Source organism: Cibotium barometz, chromosome 31 (assembly GCF_041138505.1).
Source record: "Cibotium barometz isolate CiBa-2024 chromosome 31, ASM4113850v1, whole genome shotgun sequence".
NCBI classification, from domain to species: domain Eukaryota; kingdom Viridiplantae; phylum Streptophyta; class Polypodiopsida; order Cyatheales; family Cibotiaceae; genus Cibotium; species Cibotium barometz.
In genome coordinates, this window is record NC_141076.1 from 4,204,475 (window position 1) to 4,230,094 (window position 25,620).

The following is a 25,620-nucleotide window of genomic DNA, read 5'->3' on the forward strand; positions in this document are numbered from 1 at the left end:
TGGGAAGTCGAGCTTAGTTAGGTCTCCACACTAGTTAACATTAGGTCATCACTCTCACAGTCGAGCTTAGTTAGGTCTCCACACTAGTTAACATTAGGTCATCACTCTCAAAGTATTGGCCAAGTTTATTCATTGGTACTTTTGCAAACTAAGCTTGTCCCATCATCACTATCATCATCTCGGTCAACCACTTTGGCTTGCAATTTACCCTCCATCCAATCTTTTAAATCCTTCCATAGATGTATATAATTTCCTTGTAGGATTGATCCTACTGGAACTTGAAGATAAGAATGATTTTAACCATGCAATATCACGGGCTCTATAACCCGACTCACTACTAGGAGATGGGCTAGATTTGGAAATTGCGTAAGGAAATGTCATGGATCTCTGATTTGGTGTGGATAGTTCTGAATATGTGAATCTTCATTATATGAATAAATCATCTCCTCTATCACTCGAGAAAAGATTGTCTTGTCATGTATAAGTAGCTTATCCTTCTTCTGTATCCTCAACCATTGCATCTAGAAGAGCTTTGAGTGGGCTCAAGGGGTCCTTAATTGGTAAATCGAGAGCCCCTTGTCCAATCCATTTTGATGTCAAGGGTGGATTCACTTCTTGCATAGGCTTAGGATCATGGATCTCCTCAATCTCTTAGGGTATAAGTTTCTCATACAACGCAGTCACTTGTTCAAGTAAGGGTTTGATTTTTTCTTGTAATGTTTAGCCAAATGTTGTGCCAGCTTGATCTTCTCTTTTTTAACAATTGGATTAGGGTATTCAAAGAGTTTCAAAACCTCATTTAGGTAGCTTACACCATTGCTAAGCTAGCCCTAAAGGGGCTTGGGCTAATTCTAAGCAACCGTGGAGCATTCAACAAAAAACCAGTTAGTGTGTTTAGGCACCGTTTTTGGGCTATAGAGGATGATTTTGACTAATTCCTCTTAGCCACCAGTTAGCTATATTAGTTGTTAAACATGTCCACAAAGTCTGGAGACAAATGGCTAGGATAATGGGCAATGGCAAGCTTATGAAATTTGGGCCACAAGAGGGTGAAGAGGATAAGCTTGAGATTAGTAGCTAATTAGGTGATTAATGAAGAGATTATACTAATACGAGTTAAAGCTAAGCTAATGGGGAGCTTAAACCAAGCTCTAATACCATGTTGAAATTCATGGATCAAGCTTCCTAATGACAATCAACTATCTAATTAGATCATAATCCTAATTTAATTAACATGTGATTAGTGCTAAGCTAAGCTAGGGTGGGTGATACCTAATAACAAACATAATGAATGAAGTAAGCTAATTTAGCTTAAGACTCAAGCATAATCAGGTTACAAGATTGAGACTTGTACTCATAGAGAGGCTTGAGAGCTTGCTACATTTTTCATTTCTTGAAATGGTTCCCTTTTATATGAGGAGGTACACTCTTGGGCTTGTACATCAATGTGGGATAAGTCTCCCCTTTTCTCTCTAGGTTACATGTCACCTCAAATCTCAACAATCATGCCAAAAAAGAATGGAAAGATAAGAGTGTATGTTGATCTCAAAAAGGTCAATGCAGCTACTAGAAAAGACCACTACTCTCATTACCATATATGGAGCATGTATTAGAATGGGTAGCAAGTGAAGAAGCCTACAACTTCTTAGACGGTTTTTCAAGTTACAATCAAGTGTCAATTACACCAGAGGACCAACACAAGGCAACCGTCAATACAATGTGGGGACCTATGCTTATAAGGTTATGCCTTGTGGCCTCACTAATTCCCCTGTAACTTTTGTGCACAGCTTTCAAGCACTACTTTGCAAAAGTGGCTTGAGGTATTCATTAACGGTCTTTGCGCACACTCATGATGGACTGAATATCTAACTTGCTTAAAGAAGGTGTTTGAGAGATGTCGATTATATCGCATATCCTTAAACCCTTTAAAATGCCAATTTTGGGTCAAGCCATGTTATATTAAGGTACATTGTGTCGAAGAATGGTATTTCCACCGATGAGAGCAAAGTGAAGCTGATTATGGAATTACCCCCACCAACAAACTACAAGGGTGTACAACGGTTTATGGGGCATATTGTGTACTATCAAAGATTCATCATATTCTATGCTCAAATTGCCATTGTATAGACTACTCATAGTCTTTGAATGGACCGAAGAATGCCAACACGCATATAATCAGTTGAAAAAGGCACTGGCTAGTGCACCAATTTTGAGACCACCCAATTGGGACCTTGTGTTCCATGTGCACACATCGATGCATCAAATTTTGCTATTATAGGATGCGTATTGGGGATGCGTATTGGATCAACTTGGGGAATTCAAATTGGATAACCTAGTTTGCTTTGCCAGTCGATAATTAAATGATGCAAAAAAAATACACCACAATTGAACGTGAAGGACTAGCCATGGTATATGATGTTAAGAAATATATACATTACATTGGCCAATAAGTTTGTATTTTTTGTGGATCATCAAGCCCTATTATATTTGGTGCTGTATGTGCTTATTAGCATACTGTGAGTGCTAATTAGCATACTTTAAGTGCTGGTTAGCATACTGTAAGTGCTACTTAGCATACTAAATGTGCTAGTTAGCATAATGAATGTGCTTGTTAGCATACTGTTTGTGCTAGTTTAGCACTATTTGTGCTAGTTAGCACACTGAATGTACCAATTAGCTAACTGAATGTGCTACTTAGCATACTGAATGTACCAATTAGCCTATTGAATGTGTTAGTTAGCATACTGTCAGTGCTAGTTAGCATTCTGCAAGTGCTAGTTAGCATACTGTGAGTGCTAGTTAGCATTCTGCAAGTGCTAGTTAGCATACTGTGAGTGCTAGTTAGCATACTGTGAGTGCTAGTTAACATACTGCACATGCATGGAAGCATACTGTAAGTGCTAGTTAGCATATTGTAAGTGCTGTGGCTACATACAGTATGCTTCCGTGCATGGCCTGTATACTAATTAGCATAACTAGCATAATAACCGCCTTCTAACTCTCATAATTGCAGGTTGAGCTCTTCTACAGATTCAAAGAAAAGCATCCATATTGCAAAATAGGTATGAGAATGTTTGAGATGATGAAGCCATTTTTTGTACGGCGGCTGAAAGATAGATACACATGCTACTGCGAATATCATGTGCAGATGTCCTTTTTAAAGGACACTTAACCATATGCGGTCTTAGTCATTCGGGCTGCATGGAGCCCAATGCAGATGTACATGCAGCGTTTGCATCAGAGGTGATGAAACTAGCAGGGGTTGCATGGCTTTATGTCAAACTTTCAAAGGTGTCACACATCTATGGGAGTCAGTTCTCTGCCCGAAGCAGATAGATGCTGGTTACCACAATAGTGAGTGTTTGATGGGCAAATGTAAGAAATGTGGTGTGAAAAAGCTAGAAACATGCTGCTTAGAGACACAAAGCCCAGGTAAGAGTATCTTTGTAAAATTGTTTGCATATGTGGAGGCAACAGATAAACACGGAGACAAAAAAAAGAGAAAAGATCTTGTGACTAAAGAAATGCAATGCTGGGAGTTTCTTCAACTCTTACAGACCAAGCTGAAGGTTTTTATCAAACATAACTATATCGCTCGATGGCAAGCACAATAGTTCAAGGATTGTATTCTTAGATTTCCTGACGATGTGGTTGTGTTGGTTGTAGACTTTGCAGAAAACTATGCATTCAAGGAGCAAAATGAGATTCAATCCATGCATTGGCACTCAAGTCAAGTAACTATTTTTGTGCACATAACATACTACCGCCCGCAGGGAAGGGGAAGTAGTCAAGAAAATCCACTTCTTCATATCAGATGATGAGTGCATAACACATTGTTTGTCCAACATTATTTTATGCTACATTGTGGCTGGTTACAGAGAGAAGGTGTCACTCCAAAACGTCACTGGGTCTGGTCAGATGGTGCTGCCTCACAGTTTAAGGCTACTAGGCCTTTCTATTTTGTTGCAAGGTATGCTGGACTGACAGGAATGGAGATGAGCTGGTTCTTCTTTGGATCAGGACATGGCAAGGGAGAGCATGATGGTGCAGGCGCAGTTGTTAAAAGATCATTGACACATGAACAACTGAAGCCTAATGGGGCCACTTTAAAGTGTGTTGCTGCAGATGTGGTTGCCTATTGCCAAGCCAACCTATCAAAGGGAGCAGCTGCATCATATCCTCTAAAAGAAAGGGAATGTGCCCGTGTGTTTTGGGAGATCAAAGTAGGTGATGTAAACAGGGAGGTTAAATGGAATTGTGCCACGGTTGAGAAGTCTCGCACCTTGCATGCTTTTCACGGTCATAACTGGCAGGATGCAACTGCCATTGCCACAAGACCATTGGCATGCTTTTGTGATGCATGCATGAACCATAGTTGGAATCGCGGCACTAACAAATCTCATGTGCAGCCTTGGGATTATCACATTCTGATGCCATTGTCTGATGAAGTTGAGGATGAAGAAGACACTCCGACTGATGATGCCCTTGAAGGACAGATCATTGGATATGAAAAATTCATGTATGAAGGCCACCATGATGCATTAAGTAGTGCTTTGTGTGTTGGTGACACTTTTGCAGTGAATCCGGATGCTACAACCAATGATGAGAATGTAGACTTTTACTTGGTAAAGTGCATTGCAGTAAAAGAAAAGGCAAAACAGGGTTACATTTATGAGTGGAACAATGTAATTGACAAAGGCTCTTATGTCGTGCAAGGACTGTATTACAAGCAAGTGGATGCATACACCTTCAAACTAGACTACAATCAACCTATGTTCACATACTTTCAAATCTTGTACGTTGTATCAAGATACCCATGAAACACATGCAAAAGAGAAGGCAAATGTACACAATCACCCCCCGAAGATTATGAAGCAATCTATAACAGCATGCCATTCGGTTTTTGACATGAGCGTCATGGTCTTTTATTTTATTTTGTATCTTGCGTATGCTTACTACTACCACAGTATATGCTAATTGTGTACTAACAAGCTTCTACAAAGTGTGTGCTAGCTAGCATACAGTGTATCCTAACTAGCATATAAAGTATGCTAACTAGTATATAGTATAGGTTAACTAGCATGGCTAACTAGCATATACTGTATGCTAACTCGCACAGTATACTAACTACCTAATTTATATTGTGTGCTTACTAGCATATAGCGTATGCTAGAGCTAGCATACAGTATATGCCAACTAGCATATACTGTATGCTAACTAGCATATAGTGTATGCTAACTAGCACAGTATATGCTCACTGTATGTACACTAGCTACTCTACTATATAGCGTGTGCTTACTAGCATATAGTATATGCTAACTAGCATATAGTGTATGCTAACTACCGCAGTATATGATAATTGTTTACTAACATGCTTCTACATAGTGTGTGCTAACTAGCATAAAGCGTATGCTAACATACAGTATATGCTAGTTAGCATATACTATATGCTGACTAGCATATACAGTATGACTAACAAGCTTCTACAAAGTGTGTCCCAGCTAGCATAAAGCGTATGCTAACTAGCATACAGTGTATGCTAACTAGCATATATAGTATGCTAACTAGTATATAGTATAGGCTAACTAGCATATATACAGTTAGCATATATAGTATGCTAACTAGTATATAGTATAGGCTAACTAGCATATACTGTATGCTAACTCGCACAGTACATGTTAACTGTATACTAACTACCTAATTTATATTGTGTGCTTACTAGCATATAGCGTATGCTAACTAGCATACAGTATATGCCAACTAGCATATAGTGTATGCTAACTAGGATATAGGGTATGCTAACTAGCACAGTATATGCTAACTGTATACTCACTAGCTACTATATAGCGTGTGCTTACTAGCATACAGTATATGCTAACTAGCATATATTGTATGCTAACTACCACAGTATATGATAATTGTGTACTAACAAGCTTCTACATAGTGTGTGCTAACTAGCATAAAGCGTATGCTAACTAGCATACAGTATATGCTAGTTAGCATATACTGTATGCTAACTAGCAAACAGTATATGCTGACTAGCATATATAGTATATGCTGACTAGCATATACAGTATATGCTAACTAGCATATAGTGTATGCTAACAAGCACAGTATATGCTAACTGTATACTAACTAGCTGCTATATAGTGTGCTAACTAGCATACATGATTATGCTAACTAGCATATAGTGTATGCTAACTACCACAGTATATGCTAACTATATACTTGCTACTTTATAGTGTGTGCTACCTAACAAAAAACCCAATACATAATTCTGTAACACATAAAAATGGAATAGTAGGAGGCAACTGTTGAAAAGATTATCTCATCATTAACTTCCAGCATTAAATAACATTACATAGGGTTTAATTTTACAATGAGTCACACCTGCCAAAAATCTTTATGCCTCCTCAGGAGGGCATTTGTAGTGACCGGGCTTTTTTGCTCCCTCCTTTTTCTCTGCTTTCTCCTTTTCCTCTGCTTTTTCCTTTCTCTCTGCTTCTAGGTCGCCTCTCTGCTGTCCCTTTTCTTTTCTTTCCCTCTCCAGCCTAGCTTTCTCCTCTCTCTCTGCTTCTAGGTCATCTTCCTTTTGTTTGCGAGACGAAGTTCTGCTTGTCTCTCAGCCTCTAGCAACTGTGACTGCATCAGAGAAGTTATCAGAGCCTGTATCAAAGAAATTGTCAGGCACATACGCTGCCCGATCATCCGACTGCTGCAGCCAAAGAAAAAGCCAATCTTTCAAAGTTTCTATAAGAAACTGTTGTCTCTCCTCAGCACTCTGGTCCTCTAGCTTCAGAGTAACGAGCCAAGCTTGTGCTGGGTTCTGAAACACTTTTTAGAGACTATCATCAATCAGAAGCATGTTTTGGGCGTTGTACGCCGGATTGTATTTCCAAAACAAGGCTAAATATTTCATAAACACAAGTTTATTCAAGATCTGCCAGGGTTGCGGACTGCAGTGCTCTTGCGCAAAAAACGGCAATCCTTGGCACTTGCAATTTAAAAACAGCCCTGTAAATATTCATGACTTTACGATGCATGCTTGTGCTCCAAATATACACACTGAAGAACTGAAGACACCGGTCCAAAAACATGTGGCTGTCCTTGTGAGACAGAACACCTGCTTATCCTCTACATTGTATTTTAACATTTCATCTGCATATGCAGGGGGCTTTTCGCCGAAGCGAGTCTCCACCACCCTCAGCAAAAGACCGTTGAGATCTAGTAAAAGAGCGCTTTTTTCATCACACAGTTGCTTAGGCATCCATATTGGGCGTGGAAGAGGATACCATTCAACATATATAACCTCCCCTGATGCGTGAACATAATTTAGGCGCTCAAAAATTCTACGGGCACGCTGTGAATATCGTTCGAGCCGCTTTTCAATCTCCAATTTTTGTCTCCTTATCTACCTCACTTTGCGGATTCGCCATTTCCGTAATTTCTGCCATTGCATGGCAGCATTTACATCAGGCAAGGCAATTAATGCCAGTTTCTCTTCCTCTGCAAAGAAACAGCGATACGAAGTGAAGAAGTTCATAGATTGGCAGAAAATTATAATGGACTGCTGCTCAACATTATATTACACAAAGACATTTTCACCGGGAAAATAAAAAAAAGTACATGACAGCCACAAGAGGCATTAGGTTTTCAAAATGGCATAGCCATAAGAGTGAAGGGCATAGGTATGGGAACACTAAGTAAAGGCTAAACAACTGAACAGTGACAGTTGCTTGCTTACAGTACAGAATCTGGGCAAAAAAGGAAAGGTCTTAACACAGTTTTTTGCAAGCTCTTGAGCGGGTGGCTTTCTTTTCACCTTTGGTGCTTTCAGCTTTGTCCTCCATCTTCTTTGGGGAACCATAGCCGTTGCTTGCAGTTTCTTCAGGTACCTCTTCTGGGCCCACTTTTCTCTTTACTTTAGCCTTTCGCAAAAAACCCTCAAGAGGGCTATTATCACCAACTTCCTGCGGGTCCTCTATGCTGTTAGTCTTCAATGTTTCCCTTGATGCACTGGCACTAGCCATTGTCTGCTGAGAAGTTTTTACTGTGTCAATTGCAGCAGGCATGGCACGCGCATGAGGAACCATGATAAAAAAATCATCTTCTTCTGATTTACTGCTCACGTCACCGCCTTCCTCTGTTGTTTTCATGCTTGCACTTTGCATTTGCTGGGATCCCACATCTACTCCTTCATTCATTGTATCTAGCTCACCACCCTTCTCAGTCGAAGGATTCTCAGTTGTTTGCAGCCTTTCCCTTACCTTTGGTGTCATGCACACTGCCCACATCATGTAGGGGCTTTGAGAAGCCTGCAACAAAAAAATCTTTGATTACACCCTTTATAAGCATGTCATGTATGCTACATAGTATGCTTCATATGCTAACTATGTGTGCAGCTAGGCCAGTATGCTAATTAGCATTCCCGTGTATGCTAGCTAGCATAATCATATATGCTAACTAGAATATCAAGTATGCTAACAAGCATACCAGGTATGCTAACTAGTAAACCTTATAATCTCTAAGCAATTCAAGTGTACCCAAAAGCTTCTATGTGCTTACTAGAGCACAATATATGCTAATTAGTATATCCAACATGCTTAATAGCATATCAAGTATGCTAATTAGCATATCCAATATGCTAGTTAGCATACAGGATATGCTAATTAGCATATCTAGTATACTAACTAGCATACTGGATATGCTAATTAGTATATCCTGTATGCTAACTATCATTCTAGCTAGCATATCCGGTATGCTAATAAGCATATCCAATATGCTAACTAGCATACCTAGTATGCTAACTAGTAGACCTTATAACCTCTAAGCTAATCCAATATGCTCCAAAATGCTTACTAGCATATAAAAATTGGTAATTAGCATATCCAACATGCTTAATAGCATATCAAGTATGCTAACTAGCATATTCAGTATGCTAATTAGCATAACCAGTATGCTAGTTAGCATATTGGATTGCTATCTGAAATGCTAATTAGCATACAGGATATGCTAATTAGCATATCCTGTATGCTAATTAGCATTTCAGATAGCAATCCAATAATTAGCATATCCTGTATGCTAATTAGCATTTCAGATAGCAATCCAATATGCTAACTAGCATACTGGATATGCTAATTAGCATTCAATATGCGAACTCCGGTATGCTAATAAGCATACCCAATATGCTTACTAGCATATTGGATATGCTAATTAGCATCCACTCATCCAACTATCATATCCAGTGTGCTAGTTAGCATACTGGTTACGCTAATTAGCATATCTTGTATGCTAGTTAGCATATCCAGTATCCTAACTAGCATATCCATTGTGTTTATTAGCATTCTGGATACGCTTTTTAGCATATCTGGTATGCTAGATAGCATGCTAGTTAACATATCCCGTATGCTAACTTCCCGTATGCTAGTTAGCATACTGGATATGCTAGTAGGCCTACTTGATATGCTAATTAGCATATCCGGTATGCTTGTTAGCATATTGGGTATGCTAACTAGCATATATGCTGCTATGCTAGTTAGTATTATACAGGGTGGTATGCTTACTAGGATGCTAGTTAGCATACAGAGTATGCTAACGACGAGGATGCTAGTTAGCATGCAGGGTATGCTAACTAGCATATACGGTATATGCTAGTTAGCATCCTACTAGCATATCTAGTATGCTAACTAGTATACTAGATATGTTAATTAGCATATGCAATATGCTAACTATCATACTGTATATGCTAACTAGCATATCTAGTATGATAACTAGCATACCTGGCATGCTAATTAGCATATTCATTATGCTAACTAGCACACCTTTTATTCCCAATATGATCAAGCTTGCAGACTGTATGTCTTGTATGCTAGCTAGCAAGCATACATTCAAGTATGGTTTCTTATCAATCTCTGGTGTGGTTGGATGTCGTTGTGTTGCAAGGTTGCACAACCATGCGGTAGGTATGCTTTTTTTGCAGAAGGGAGCCCTACATATGGTCCCAAGGGAGCATGTAGCAGCAAAGCACAGAAGGTGATAATTATGCTCACAAGGGAGCTTGACCATTGCAAGGAATGGTTGGACCTCAAGGGACAGACCACAGCCAGTACACAGGTTTGTTCCGATGTTATCTTGCACCTCTCTATCCTTCATAAAACTAGCAAGGGCTAGATTAGTTAGGGCAGTTTGGAGAAACGAGCCCTACAGCTTGGACTGCATGTGCATTAGAAGTTCAAGTTGGCTTTCAGAGTTCTGCACCTTGGATTTTGCAATTTCCACCTCAACCTACAAAACCAAGACAAAAAGAGCATGGTAAGTACATGAGTTACCTGAGCACATGTACCAAACATAAAGTGCAGAGATGAAACTTACGGACACTTACCAGTTTACAGGTTATGTCTATGTCACTATCTATGGGGTCATCTTCACTCACGAAGAGAAAACCCCATAGCCTCTATGGTGTCTTTGGTTGTCTCTATTCTGACTTCAAGCTCCATCTTTCATCGGGCATCCACATCATTGCTTTGCAATAGAGCCTGCAACTCCATCTCAGCTGCTTGCAACCTCTGTCTCATGGCCATGACAATAGGAGTGACCTTCGCATTTTTTGCATTCAAAGCCCAAGCAAGTTCCAGGCCCTCTTGCACTTTGTTTAGATTCTGTTTCTCATAATGTAGCTGTGTTTTCATTTGAAGGACAGCTGCCTTCATGCACTGCCATTCCTCCAACCCACAAAATGAAGAAGCTTCCATCTCTTGTCGACTATCTTGATGAGGCTGAAGTGTGGCCTTGGTAGATTTGGCGATACTCTTTCCTACCAATGCCATGTTTTTCTCGCAGATGTCAGCAGACTCATCCTCAAGTGGGGTGATGAAGTGCAAAGGCCAGAGCACCATGGAGCCCGCAAGCAAGGTGACGCATTCGCGTTCTCCTATACCCAAAAAACGTAGAGCCGCGTCGCCTTCTCCTATACACAGAAAACGCAGAGCCCCTTCTGCTTCTCCATCTCCCTACAAAAGCGCAAAGCGATCTCAAGGTTCCCCAATGTCCCTCTCGGGTACTCTCTCTCTCTCTCTCTCTTGTGCGAGTTCTGTGTGTTTTCTCTTCTACTTTCGGCTTCAGTACCACAAGAAGCTCCATGCAATACAGTTAACATGTCCATGCAATATAGTTGAGCACATTTCCCTTTACAGTTGAGCACATTTCCCTTTGATGTGTGCAAGCCGATGGAAAGCTCCGAAGGTCGTGATCCCCATGTAGGAAAAATTCTGTACAACTTTGGTAGAGTTCACTGCTGCTTATGGCCTTTCCATGGAGGGTTTAGATCCCAAAATGGTTAGGTGTGGGAGCAGGTCACTGATGCTCAAGCCAGTACCGCATCAAATGCAGCACCATCCACACCGAAATGTATAAGTTGATGATGAAACTGCACTACAATGTGTACCAGAAGGCCCCAACCAACCTGAAAATTTTCTCTGCATTTGCAAAGGGTTTCGTGAAAGAATTCAGTCCTGCCGTGATTGCAAGCGAGACCATTAGGTTCAATTGGGCCGAGTTTGTAGTGCAGTACTTGCAGGATATTCGAGAGAAGGGCTATTATGAGGGCCATGTTAACAAGTGGAGACTATGCAATCTTCAGCTTCCAGCTTGTTGTTGCTGGCTTCAAAGACTAGCTCGTAATTCAATATACCACAACTTTCATTGATTATTCTTTTTTTTTGAAGTGCTCATTTGAGCTTTTTGTATTAGCCAGAAGTTTTAAATATGATTACTAATATAGTGACTTACATGCCTAAACTTATGCTAACTAGGAATGCTTGTTCACACATGTGAACTAGCATAAAAAGCGTAGCACGTTAACATGCTTCTATCCATTAACAAAGAGATTAGATGATAATTAAGATATGATTAGTGAGCAATTAATTGATAGCTTAATGTAGGCATGGATAATCAAAAACCAGCAAATTCTCATTAGGCCAATGCCTCGATTTATAGAGTTTACATCCAAGCATCTAAGATGTGATTAGTGAGCAATTAATTGATAGCTTAATGTAGGCATGGATAATCAAAAACCAGCAAATTCTCATTAGGCCAATGCCTCAATTTATAGAGTTTACATCCAAGCATCTAATCCCACTGATTTCTCCTTGATTCACTCTATCTCTTTTGCTTGATTCTCTCCACCTCTCCCAGAATATCTCCACACCTCCTAAATCTCCTCATGCTACCCTTTATTCTCTCTCCCACTAGATTCTTCTCACCTTTTCACAGGTTCTCTCACATTTACAGATTCTCTTTTATATCCTCTAGGGCTTGTTCCTGCACACACCCTATTCACTTGTATATTTCAGCATGTTATACCTACACGCACAATTGAGAGGAGATGATATTGGGAAGATCCTGGATTTGTGCCACCAATTGTATCATCCCATGGGAGAAAAGGCGAGTGTAACTCTAGCATGGCAATGAACCCCTGACCATCCCATTATGGAGTCCCTTGAATAAAGGGAAGAAAGCAATTGAATGCGACATGGAGCCTCCCAAAAACAAGCAAATCAAGAGGATCCATGGACAAGGCATTAGTTTCAAACAAATCTCACACCTCAAGGGGACTGTCGAAAAAGCACTATATGCATCCAGTAAGGCAACAGTAGATTCCCAACTTCCAGTTCAAAGCCCAAGGCTATTATGATCATATCAACACCTCAGGGGTGTCTAGGCAACAAAATAAGGATCAATGCAAGGGGCAAGGGAACCAGACCATGAAGAAGAAGCAGCAACCCCAGACAAGCTCAAGCACCGTTAAGAAGTCAAATAAAGAGGGGGGTATTACTCTACATGCATATTTTTTGATGAGCATATAGGACCATCTAGGGTATCGCCGTTTGCATCATGAATAAGGGAAAGCAACCATTTCACGACGTGAAATCCTCCGCTTGGTAGCATTTCATGCCATGAAAAGCTACACACTATTTCACATCATGAAAAGCTAGGCTTTTTGACACCGTGAAATGGCCAAAAAGATCCAACGAATCGCATCTAGCCACATGGCATACCCAATTAAAATAGCCACCATGCCCACGATGGCTGGATCATAAAAACGATTACCATCCCCTTTTCTTGCACTTTGCATTACTTATCTTCTTCAAAAATATTATTCATTGGAGTGCGATTCTTCAGCCCAACACTTCGCCGCCTCCACTTCAGGAGCTCATCATGTGGATACTTCAATCGTTCTCATCAATCTTGCATGTGGATACTTCAATCGTTCTCATCATGTTTTCTTGCATGTGAAATAAACTCAATCATTCTTGAAACCCTATTACATGTTTTATCGATGCTATAATGCTTGCATTTGATTTTATTCTTTTTTATCTCATCAATTCTCCTACTTTGCATTGTCTAAAGTCATGCACTTGAATGCTTCCCCTCACAACAATCGTTCATGACATAGAGATCTCAAGACATGAAATAGGAGTCTACTATTTCACAGCATGAAATAAAAAACCTATCATTTCACAGCCAAACCATTTTCACATCTCATGCCTCCGTTTAATGTTAGTGCTCGTCTAACACATGTAATCGATCCCAAGAAAATAGCAACTAACAAAAACAGAACTGACCCCATAACCCTTTTCACTTTGTGAAATGCAATTTGCACTTTCACGAACTAACCCTTTCACGTTCTGAAATGCAATCTACACTTTCATGAACTAACCCTTTCTACGTCGTGAAATGCAATCTGCACTTTCACGGACTAATTCTTTTCACGTTGTGTGGTGGCTAGGTGATGGCCTCTATACACCACCAGCAAACACACAAGAAGAGAATGTAAGAGACAAAACTAGGGGACACTCAAATCCTAACTCCAAGGCACCAATCAACTCAACTCCTGTCCTCTACTCTCCACCTGATTATTATGAACACCTCTACACCCTCCCAACCTCCTTGTCTGGTCCAGATGCCTCCTCCAACTGTCCTCTTAGGTCAACATTGACCTCCAACACCTTTGAACATCTATCTTTTAGCCTCTCGTGACCACAACTGATATACAATTAACCAAAATCCCCTCTAGGTAACTTAGAACTGGTTGATTCTGCCTCCGAAGTCTACCTTTAGTCCCCCCATCACAATCCTAACCTCCAGGCCTTTAGAATGTCCTTCTCTATATCAACCAGCCTCAAAGCCTTACTTCAGGTCGTCACCTATCTTATCACCTCTCCTCTCCTAACTCTCTGGTTGATGACCTTCTAACCTAGATACACTCTAGCTGATCCACAGTTGTCCGAAATCTGACTCTGGAACTTTTGACACCTTTCTACCTCAGAACCTACCTAGCTGACTGCTGACTTCAACCAACTCACAATTCTTCCTCTAGTGTCCTTTCACACCCACAGATCCTTAGACAGCTCAGAACTCACCCGAATCTAGCCCAACACAACCTCAAATAACAACAGTTGACTCACAACTGCCTCAGAAACACCATTAGATCACTAGTCCTCATGACTCCAAACTGTCAGATCGAGCTCACATGCACTTCTCCTAAGCTCATACAAGCCAATTCAACCTTCTACACTTTCAGCTGACTGACCTGATGCTCAGCGCCTGACAGAACTAACCTTGTACCTACTCAACTAATCCTCACTCAGAAATCAATTCCCTAGTCGTAAAACTGGCACATAGAGAGGTTCAACCTTCATGATCTCTATGAAAACAACACCTTTTCCACAAACCGTAAATCAAACAAAAGTCTTTATATCTACTCACAATAGGTACAATCCAAAACCTTATGTCTTTATTAGATAAACCAAAAATCTTCTATGTCTCAATAGCCCTGAGACTAGGACTCCAAGAAAAATAGGAAAAACAACAAGAGGTTCAAAGATCTTCCACAGATGGACTACAACCACAACTCTCCAAAGTTTTACCCTTAACCATGACTACAAACCTAACAGAATTTAACTTTCTTAGAGCTGATATAATTGAGAAGTTCTGGACTAAAAAAAGTATCTAATGGTGGTGCTATTCAGATGTCCAAAGAAACTCACCTCCTTTGTCAACTCTGGTCTTTTCAGGGGGAAAGGCAACACCATGCCTTCTCTGTACATGCACTGATCGCTGGCACATGTACCCGTACAAGGGGGCCCGAGCCCTTCGGGAAGCCCTGCGGCTTGGGCCTAAAGCGCACTGTGCTTCAACAAGTGAGAGTATTCGGTGGAACCGGTGAACCATGCATCTAACCCGCGGCGGGCAGACCCGCACCATCTCTTGTGCCGCTTTGTTTCATCCAAACTACTCACACTGTGTTGTCCTTCTATCTATAAACATCCACAGGGTCTATAGCTTGCACTTCTTCCTAAAAAGAAAAACACCCTCTAAGGTGTCATCTAACGGAACACCCATAGCAGTATCCACACCTCCATCCACGTATTCATGCACATATGACTGTTGGTCCATGCTAACATCATCAACCCTTGTATCAACATAGAATGGTAATTTTGACAAAGAAAAAGTGTGAATATGAGCCAAAGTCTGACAAATAGCCTCTCCATAATCACAAGCCTTAAAGCTGACACACTCATTTTCATGAGCATCTAAAACCAAAAGGTCATATAAAACTTCATCCAATAGGTTTCCATCATCATTAGAATCTGTCGCATCATATCCATGGGTATTATCACATGGAGGTGTTGTCCTCTTACTTTCATACGCTACCAAGTCCTGTAATGCCTCATTTAGAAACATATCCAAGTCTTGGGTCAATTTGCACACCTGAGCATGGAAAGTATTTGGTATTTTCATGGTGATGGACATGAGAATGTTCATGTTTTTGTTTAATATGCTGGCAACAGATGGAGCTTGAAAGATGATAGGAGAAAAGCACTCTTCCTTACACAAGGTTTAAAGGGGTATGCCCTCTTGTGGTGGTGGCAAGACTTGCATGCTGAGATCAAATGCAACTGGAGGCTTCTATCTGAAGCTCTCATGTGTAGGTTTGAAGTTAGTGATGATCACTATGCAACATGGTTGGATGTGGAAGACTTGATCCAAGAAGATAATGAACCTATTAAAACGACTTTATGATCGGATTTGAGGAGCTTTGGTTTGATTATGTTTCTTTCTTTGATGAGATAGATCATGTGCATGAGATGCTTCAATTAGTTAGCTTCGTTCAAAGTTTGAATGACAAGTTGTAGGGTGTTGTGTCAACGATGCCATACATATGCAGAGGCAGTACATTATGCATGTTACCAAGAGCAAGCAATCTTGAAGAGGAAGAAGCATGCTAGAAGACAAAGTCTAAATGTGAAACATGAAGAAGGGGTTTTTTGGGAGCAAAAGAAAGTGACTGAGGATAAAGGAGTAGGTGTGGTTGATGATCATGCACTGTATTGGTCCACATATCCAACAGAAGATGGTGAGGTAGTAGTCACAAATGCTTTAAATACATGTATTGAGTATGAAGATATGTTGCATGGATTACTTGATGAATATGGAGATGCTGAGGATGCATGCAAGGAGCTAAGTGAGTTGTAGGTTGTTATTGAGTATGAAGATATGTTGCATGGATTACTTGATGAATATGGAGATGCTGAGGATGCATGCAAGGAGCTAAGTGAGTTGTAGGTTGTTATTGTGTGTGATGACATGCATAAGTGCAGAGGTGAAATTTGATGCAAGCAAGTTGAATTTTTTGTTCAATATCAACAAATTACATCATTGTTGTATCAAAATTTGGGACTAAGCAAAGGACAAAAAATCTACTTTGTGAGGCTAAACAAAACATCTAAACTCAAATAGTTTGGGAGGTAGTCCTACAAAATCGAGAGACCATTGCAAGGAGGTCATCAGGCATCCATGAGTCATCTACCATAGTGGTTAACTCTCTCTGCTTTCCAATCTACAAGAGAAAAAAAGGAACCCAATATTAGAAATGAGTGAGTAATCAACAAAGTTAATACACATCAATTGATGGAAATCACCTTTTTTCTTTTTTATTTGAAGCTTACCTCTTATTTTCTCGAACCCCATGATGTTGTAGTGCTCACGAGCTCTGCAAGGCTCCAATACTTACTAGCATTCACTCTTTCAGCTAAGCCACCAAGCGTCCTAATAGATACCTCAATTGGTACAACCTTCTCCTCTAATACTTGAAGTGGTATCCATTTTCCATGCTTTTTTATCCACATTGTTCATAGTGGAAGTGAACATACAAAGCACAATGTGCTTTAAAGTATCAAAAAAAGATAGATGAATCTATAATTTTGCCCTTATAGATGTCATTATTGTGTATCCCCTCCACTACATTATCCCAGTTGTCCCTTAGCAAGGTATGCATTTGCATTCCTTCTATCACTTTACATCTGAACATGGTGCGAGCTTGGGTGAATACGATGCCACAAAAAATATGCATAAAAGTATGAATGTGACAAAATCAACACTTGAGGCCTACCGACCTAGACGACTTTAAATACTTTAAACATGTGTGGATGTCACAAGCCATCTTTGATTTCAAATAAGTGACAAGTGTGTGGTTTTGGCCACTCTAGAATAGATAGTGGAGAACTAGGGATGGGTTCAAGATTCCCAAACCCACCAATCCCGAGTGAGTGCTATAGGTACGAGTGAGTAAAAGAAAACTCTACTATGTAAAAGCTCTATGGGCCTATGTGAAGGAAGCATTGACTCACCAATATTTGTATGGATAGCTTAAAATGTCTCTGTGAGGCTCCATAAGAATTGTTCCTCAACCAAGTTTGAAGGAAATATCTATGCAAAATAAGGCACAAGCATAAAAACTCATCGAAAAGTAAAACACAAATATGGAATGAAAGTTGGTACATTATGATAAATAGGCATACGAGGTGCTTACAATTGCAAGGAAACCTGGTTCCTCCATGTTAGGGTCGAATATGGATGTCGATAAGCCCATACACGTACTGCACACTGGAGCCACAAACCTTCCTCCTTATTTTTCTTGAACCCAAGTAACTTACCCTTTCAATGATGATTTAAAACACCTTGCTGACGAAAATGGTGTGGACCACGTGCACTTGGGTGCAAAAAACCCACACACCCTTATGAAAACTTACTCCTAGCCCTTCTCTCATTTCATCCTTTGTGTTGTATAATAGGAGCTCTTTAATCTCCTCCTTATGTCTTCTTAAAGTTCTTGATGAGACCATAATCTGATGGGAAGAGAGAGAGAGAGAGAGAGAGAGGAGAGAGAGGAGAGAGAGAGAGAGAGAGAGAGTTTAGGGAGGAAGACAAGATAAGGGACTATCAAAGGGGAGATTTTCTAGGAAAGATTTGCAAATGGACAATAATGTGTAGAGAAAGAAAGAGAGAGCCTGGAGAGGGAGAAGATCAAGAACTATAGAAGGGGAGATTAGCAAGAGAGTAGTTTATTGCAGGATTAAGAGCTTGGACTAGAGATTTGTAACTAGACAATAATATGTAGAGAGAGAGAGAGAGAGAGAGAGAGAGAGAGACCTTAGAAAGGAAGAAGGTTAGTGAATATAGAAGGGGAAGATTAGTGTTTATGGAGGGTAGAGAGAGGAAAGGAGTTTGGGGAGAGAAGATTAGTGTTTATGGAGAGGTAGAGAGAGAAAGAGAGCAAGAGAGCTTGGGAAGGGAGAAGATTAGGAGCTATGAAAGGGAAATTAGTAAGAGGGTAGTTTGTTAGAGGTTTAGAAGCTTAGAAAAGAAATGGAGGTTGAAAAATGACTCTCACCATAGAATATATATATATATATTGGGAGAGGTGAGTTTTCGGAGGGAAATGGGACCATTTTGGAAGAAGTTAAAAATTTTAAATTTTTGGGCCTTTTTGATGCATGAGAATTGAAGTGGACTCATTTGTGCATAAAATTGGGAGGGGCAAGGGAGGCTAGAAGTTAGTGGTTCTTAAAGATTAGTGGGAGTAGACAAGACTAGTAATTAGGGAGACAAGCATAGTCCCCTTCCCCCCTCCTTACTTTTCAAGTAGATAGAATATGCACACTCCTCTTTTCCTATTGGTCTATTCCTAATGAAATGTTAGTCAAAACGACCCTTTTAAAGTTCAAATGCCTCCTAATAATGACGAGGGAGTAAAGGCCAAGAGAACCTACTCTGATACCAATTGTGAAACTAGAGTCAAAGGTAGTTACACACACATAGATGTAGTAAGCAAGAAGAGATAGATAGAGGCATCGCAATCAAAGGTAGTAACACACACATAGATGTAGTAAGCAAGAAGAGATAGATAAAGGCATCGCAATCAAAGGTAGTAACACACACATAGATGTAGTAAGCAAGAACAGATAGATAGAAGCATACTAATCAAATTAGATTGAGTATGAGTGAAGTAAAAGTGATGTGACATGATAAGGTCACTTTACGCACTTACTCATAAGAGTGTGTGTACACACACTTGAGAAAAGAGAAAAAACCACGTAAGGAGGAAAAATTACCCTAATCCATTATTAACCTATGTCCACACATCACTTTAAATGGCTACACCCATTTATGTAACAGCCATGTAATCATAGGTTTCTCTTTTTGTAAGAGATACTTTGTACACATTCACACATCTTTCACTACATATTTATCTCTTGGCCCTTTACGCTCTTGGCTTCTTTGCTTCTATGTGTGTAAACCTACAATAGTTATGATTGTACTATAACCAATTCCCAACCCTCTTTCATATTTCAACAAATCTTACCTTTACTGTGAAGATCTCTAGCTTCCTTACCTTCATGAATGACCAAGGGTGGTGAGAAAAGAGGACACCACCAAATATATTATGCTATCTATCATAGAAACCAAATAGATTATGGTATCATAGAATTACAGAAAATTCTTACATTGCCATCTTAGTGAAGAAGCAAAAACCAAAATTTTCATTGTTTAAGTAAATAAGAAGTGAAAAATGTACTTGGAGCTTTAAGAGTAGCAACTAAAAAACATTTATTTCTAATTAACAACTTTCGTTGTGGCAATCTCAAACTTGGAAACCATATACGCAATCATAAAAGGCTTAGTGTCTCCTTTCATGCTTGCAAATTCCAAGAGTAGTTTCCTTGAAAGATGCGAAAATTGGAACATCAAATTTCGACTTCTTTACCTCCTCCATATGCTCATAAATGGTCATGTCTACTATTGTTTTATTCTTGTTTAGCAGCTTCTTTGTCTTTGTCTTGAAAGCTTCTATTGCCATTGGGCCAATGCTAAATTACATGCTAATGAAGAGAGAGAGAGAGAGGGGGGGTTATTAGAAGACCACGACCCACGTCCATGGTGTTATAATTGATAGTTTAGTCAATTTGCATGTTTACTTACCATAACAAATAAACGAACGCCATTGTGTGCCAATATAATCCTTCTATAAAAGTACAATGCTCGAGAGGCCGAGTATGATCCATCATGTCAGTGTTCATCTGGCATGGCACAGTATAATTATAGTCTCACATGATTTTATTTGTGTGAAAAGAACTAATAATCTAGAGTGAATCGCCGCTGGTAAACGTCTTGTGGCCGGCGCCGCTGTTGACGCCGTAGCCTGAGCCGACATACGCGCAGCCGTTGGACACTGCAAAGCCACCGTAGACGGTTGCGTTGGTGCTTCCCTGCCACAGAATCTCCCCTGTGCTGGCGTCAAGAGCGAAGACGGGGCCCGTGGCGTTAACGGAGCCCGCGAACAGGACCCCGTTGGCCACCGTGACCGGCCCATAGTCCGTCCCATTGGCCGGATCCGCTGTCGACCAGAGTATGACCCCCGTGCTTGCATTTATGCCCACCCATCCGCCCCCCAGCGTCACCTCGCTGGACGGAACCAATGTAAAGTTGAGATTCTTCCCGTTCACTATGTTGGTGTACACCCTCTCCCCGTCCGTCGCCGCCCCAAAATTGCCACCGCCGCTCTGCCCACCCGGCCCTGCCACCTGTTCACATCACATTAACAGCAGTAAACCTCCACCGACTTGCCGCACAGTTGCCGCCGATTTTGATCAGATCTAAACAGTGAGAACTTACCGCTGACCAGAAAATCCTGCCGTCCTCGCAATCCAGCGCCCAAACATCGCCCGTCTTCTGGCCGGCAACCACAACATCGCGGGACCTTCCGTTCACGTCGATGGTCAGAAGCATGGGCTCCTCGCCGAAGTCCGCGTCCGGATTCGGTCCTGGCGGACAATTGGGCGTCGACAAGTTCTTGCAAGCATTGAACCAAGCGTCGTAGCCGCCCAGCTGCTTGTACCACTTGATTTTGCCGGTGTCCAGGTCCAGCGAAAGCATGGAGTTGAGGTGATTATCCGGCACGATGCAACGGTCCGGGGAGTCGGGCTTGCTCTTGTCGTTCTGTTCTGCTTGGCATTTCTCGATTTCCGGCGGCGCCGTGTAGAGATTCCCGGTGGCGATGTAGACGGAATTTCTCTTCACGTCGATCGGTGGGCTGCTGCCCCAGACTGCGACGCCGGAATAGTTGCCCAGCTTGCCGCCGTTGTCCGGCAGCATGGGCGTACGCCACAAGATTTGGCCGGACAGAACGTCCAGCTTTAGGAAAGCACCGATGAAAGTGCAGCACTGCCCTATGGGCAGGCTTTCTTCAGACGAGGAGGTGCCCACGTAGAACCCACTACACAAAAAACAGCATTTCTGTTGGACAAAATCACACTAAAATCTATGCATTTTCTGCTGCAAATCGTCCAAATTCATGTACTTTCTGTCAAATTCTATTAGTATATGCACGTCGATGCATAGATTACCCGTTGTATGCTGTCCCCGACATCGTAATCAAACCCCTAGGATGAGAATCCAGCTCCTTAGACCACACCAGATCGCCGGAGGATCGTTTCAGGGCAATAACTACGGCAGGCCCAAATAACCCCACAATGAGGAGATCTCCGGCGACGGATGGTGACGCCCTGGACACCGTAACGTTCACCTTTCTGATGAATCCCGTAGCGTTGAAGCCCAGCAGCTGGGTGAGGTTCTTCTCCCACACGAGCTGCCCCGTGTCGGCAGTCACTGCGTAGAGATTCCCGTTCCAGCTCGGGAAGTAGAGCACGTTTTCTGAGATCGACGGAGTCGCCGTAATGTCCAATCCTGCCGTAAACTTCCATCTCTGCACCAGGCGTCGTGCCGACGTGACGTCGATCATCGTCTCGTTGGGAGCGTTCCTCCAATTGCGGAGGCCACCGCCATGATTTATCCACTGCAGAAACAAAAAAGTAAGTAACAGTATTACGAAACAAGTTCAGTGGAAAAATCAGCATTTTTCTGCAGCACCAAGGGTGCAAACTTCGAAGCATACACAAACTGGTTGCAATGCATAAGCTGGTACCCATCTCTTTCTCTCTCTCTCTCTCTCTCTCTCTCTCTCACACACACACACACATATGTACGCATAACCCCCTCCTCCTCCCCCCTCTCTCTCTCTCTCTCATATTTTTTTTGTAAAATATAAGGGATCAACCATAGATTGAGTGCAATCCACAGACCTCCGAGGGGAGACCATAAACTGAGGAGCAGAAGAAGAAAAGGAGGAGGAAGAGAAGAAAACGAGGAGCGTTTTTACCCATCATCTTCCGAGACTGGGTGTTGTTGCGTTGCCAAGCTTGATAGCCTTAGATTGAGAGCGAGACACAGCCTTAAATGCAATTGCCACAACCATCTTAAAGCCTAGAGGGCGACTCATCGAAGCCTATCATCATTTCCAGACTCAGGCCCAACGCTCACCCTCACGCCTGAAGCCCCACACAAAATGAGACCACTTATGATTTTAGTCGTGCGACATGACAGGAAAAGAAGAGTTCGCTTTATCCTGGAACCCGCTTAACTTTTGAAAAAACGGCCCACCTCATCTTAAAAGGAGAAGGAAAAGTGTCACTCCAAGCATTTATGAAGACTCCAAGCATTTTCTTCATAATTTCATTCAATTTTTACTATTTTTGAAAACTTGGACTGGCACTTTTACTTTTTCAACTCATTAGTGACCAACCCTTCTTAATTTTGGAGACTTCCAAATTCAAATTCTACCCAACCCTCCTCCTTGTGAGGTGGGATTTCTATCCGAAGGGGCTTGGTGCCTTGAGGGTATGCTAGCCCACCCCGAATAGTTTGCCTCTATATGGGGAGGAGGTGCAAGGAGAAGCAAAGCACGGACCCATGGTGGTAGGCACCTTAGGAATGCACTCACGCACCGAGTAGGCACGTTAGGCCTTCCCGGGTGCGGGAGAGGTTCCGTGGGTGCCGAGTGCCCCGGGGGTTGCCCTCCCCACCTTGACGATGAACGGGCCGAACATGGAGTCGGGACCGAAGCCGTTTTTCCACCATTTTCGGTCCCGACTCCATGTTCGGCCCGTTCATCGTCAAGGTGGGGAGGGCAACCCCCGGGGCACTCGGCACCCACGGAACCTCTCCCGCACCCGGGAAGGCCTAACGTGCCTACCCGGTGCATGAGTGCGTTCCTAAGGTGCCTACCATGGGTCCGTGCATTGCCTCTCCTTGTGCCTCCTCCCCATATAGAGGCAAACTATTCGGGGCAGCGGGCTAGCATACCCTCAAGGCACCAAGTTCCTTCGGATAGAAATCCCACCTCACACTCCTTTCTTTCTGGAACCTCCAAATTCTTCCACTTGAAACTCTTCCTTTATATAGTATAATATACAGAGAAGAGGTATAGAGATGGTGAGAAGGATTCAAATTTCATACCAAGTTCACTCAAATTTTTTTAAAGGAAAACCAGGTTTAAGAAGGTGGGTCTAGACTCTTCTTATTGCATTTCAAGGTCTCAAACTTCAAAGATACATCCTTACCCTTGAAAAAGCTAACAAGGTCTCATAATAAAAGAACAACACCCACTCACCCATGTACATCCCCCCCCTTACACATGCCAAAGAAAGCAAAAGTTGATAAGATGTGAAAAAGGTTGGGCAAGGACAAGGCACGAGCACGGATTCTACTATCCCAAGTTTCTTCTTCTTCTTCTTTTCTGGCATGGAAGGAGATAACTTTTTATTAGGAAATAACCACATTTGGTTAAAGATTGTATTTACCTTCTTTTAAGAGTGTTTCCTATTGGCTTCTCTCACTAGTAAGTTTTTAGTTGACATAGCTACAATGTTATTCTCAAAGCTCTCCCTTGGATGTTCTTCAAATTAGGTATCCATAGTTGGAGAAAGGTTATCTTCTTGATGCTTTTTTAAATTATATTCAATATAATATGCAAGTGCCCAAGTTGACCTTATTGTTCCACTCAAAACATGTGAGATATACCTCATAAAGTATGTAATGGTGACTTGCTTCAAGGTATATGTAGGTGCCCAAGTTAACCTTATTATTCCACGTGAGATATACTTCAAAAAGTATGTAATGGTAACTTGCTTAAGGTATATGTAGGATAAAACCACCCTACTCCAATCAATCTCAAGAAATTATGAATAAAACTCATATCACGTTTGAAACCATGAACCCATTCAAATCCATATCTCGACCAATGATTTTATTGAGTGGATCTCTTCCATGCATTGACTGGATCTCTAGTTGGTCACCTCAAAGGTGACCTTTTGGATCTAGTTCAACACTTTTACTTCCCTTTCAAATCCCTTAGACTTTTTCTCTCACTTCTACCAATGTTTACCTTGATCATTGGTCCAATTGTGTAGCCATTTAAATCATTATTAGAGAACTGTAAGAGGTACATCAATTCATCAAGATTAGATCCATTACTTCTCTTAGGAAAGTAGACACATCCATGGTAAGGTTATATATAGTGATAGTAACTTAATAACTCATTCACTTTTGATGTTGGTGGTCATCCTAATGCTCGGGTAGTCACTCGATATAAAAGCCCATGTAACCACGTGCTAGTAGACATGTATTTTAAAATTTATACATTTTTTAACTCGATTGTTTACCCTGTCTTGTACACATGTTTAGATTTTGAATTTCAAATCCCCCCTATGTTACTTTATATATATGAATTATATTAAACAACTATTTGTTTAATTTGCTCTTACATGTATACGGCATGTAAGTCCCTCAATTAAAAATACCCCTCCTACATGTATGCGGCATGTAAGTCCCTCCATTAACTATCGTACTATGTTGTTACATTTAAATAACGTGAAACCTCGAGTCTCCCAATGTCTTGCCAGTTTCTTATACCCTTCTTGTGGAGCTTCTTGGATTTGTCGATGACACCCCGACTGGAAAGCATATATGATGGTCCCACTAAGGTTAAGTCAAAGAAGTAAATCTCACTGGTCTAAGTGAAGAACCCAAGCTAATGTTTATTGCCAAAGACCTCACCCCTAGGCAAGAAGAAGAAGTTATATAGCCGTGTTCAAAGAATTTCAGGATGTATGCACCTAGAAATATACTAACAGAGAGCTTATCACATTAATCCCAAGTGTACGGACAAGACACGAATCGCAAGTACGGCCAAATGGTCAAAAAATAGCTAGACAAGCTCATCGACATACAATATTTTTGTAAGAGATCGAGTACACCTAGTGGGTGTCACTATAGTGATCATTCCCCAAAAGAATAGAAAGCTTAGAGTGTGTGTTAACCTCAAAAAGGTTAATGTCGCCATTGTTTGCGATCACTACCCCTTGCCTTACTTGCAACGACCAC

General features: G+C 41.3%; 2 protein-coding genes across 4 annotated transcripts; both read right to left on the reverse strand.

Moving 5' to 3' along the window:
- Positions 1-7,775: 7,775 nt before the first annotated feature.
- LOC147620415 (uncharacterized) lies at positions 7,776-8,279 on the reverse strand. Its single transcript, XM_086825526.1, has one exon. The coding sequence runs from the start codon at positions 8,277-8,279 to the stop codon at positions 7,776-7,778; it is 504 nt and encodes a 167-aa protein (XP_086681652.1).
- An 11,654-nt stretch (positions 8,280-19,933) lies between these two features.
- Positions 19,934-22,740, reverse strand: LOC147620416 (uncharacterized). Of its 3 annotated transcripts, XR_015269922.1 has the most exons (5): positions 22,482-22,740; positions 21,747-22,195; positions 21,016-21,616; positions 20,323-20,924; positions 19,934-20,222 (listed from the first exon to the last, which is right to left on the reverse strand). XR_015269922.1 is itself a non-coding variant. In XM_086824630.1 (4 exons), exons 1-4 carry the CDS (start codon positions 22,563-22,565, stop codon positions 20,484-20,486), a joined length of 1,575 nt encoding a protein of 524 aa, XP_086680756.1. In that variant the 5' UTR covers positions 22,566-22,740; the 3' UTR covers positions 19,934-20,483. The 3 variants fall into 3 exon arrangements, 2 of the variants coding, with proteins under 2 accessions (XP_086680756.1, XP_086680757.1); XM_086824630.1 differs by having other exon boundaries at positions 19,934-20,924; XM_086824631.1 differs by having other exon boundaries at positions 19,934-20,924; positions 22,559-22,737.
- Positions 22,741-25,620: the final 2,880 nt, after the last annotated feature.

Excerpts from the sequence above, each read along its gene's own strand:
- LOC147620416 (XM_086824630.1), bottom strand. The coding sequence starts at position 22,565 with ATGATGGGTAAAAACGCTCCTCGTTTTCTTCTCTTCCTCCTCCTTTTC. Across the intron at positions 21,617-21,746 it reads TCGGGGACAGCATACAACGG|TGGGTTCTACGTGGGCACCT; the intron begins GTAATCTATGCA and ends TTTTTTGTGTAG. Across the intron at positions 20,925-21,015 it reads GCAGGATTTTCTGGTCAGCG|GTGGCAGGGCCGGGTGGGCA; the intron begins GTAAGTTCTCAC and ends TGATGTGAACAG.
- LOC147620415 (XM_086825526.1), bottom strand. The coding sequence starts at position 8,279 with ATGACACCAAAGGTAAGGGAAAGGCTGCAAACAACTGAGAATCCTTCG.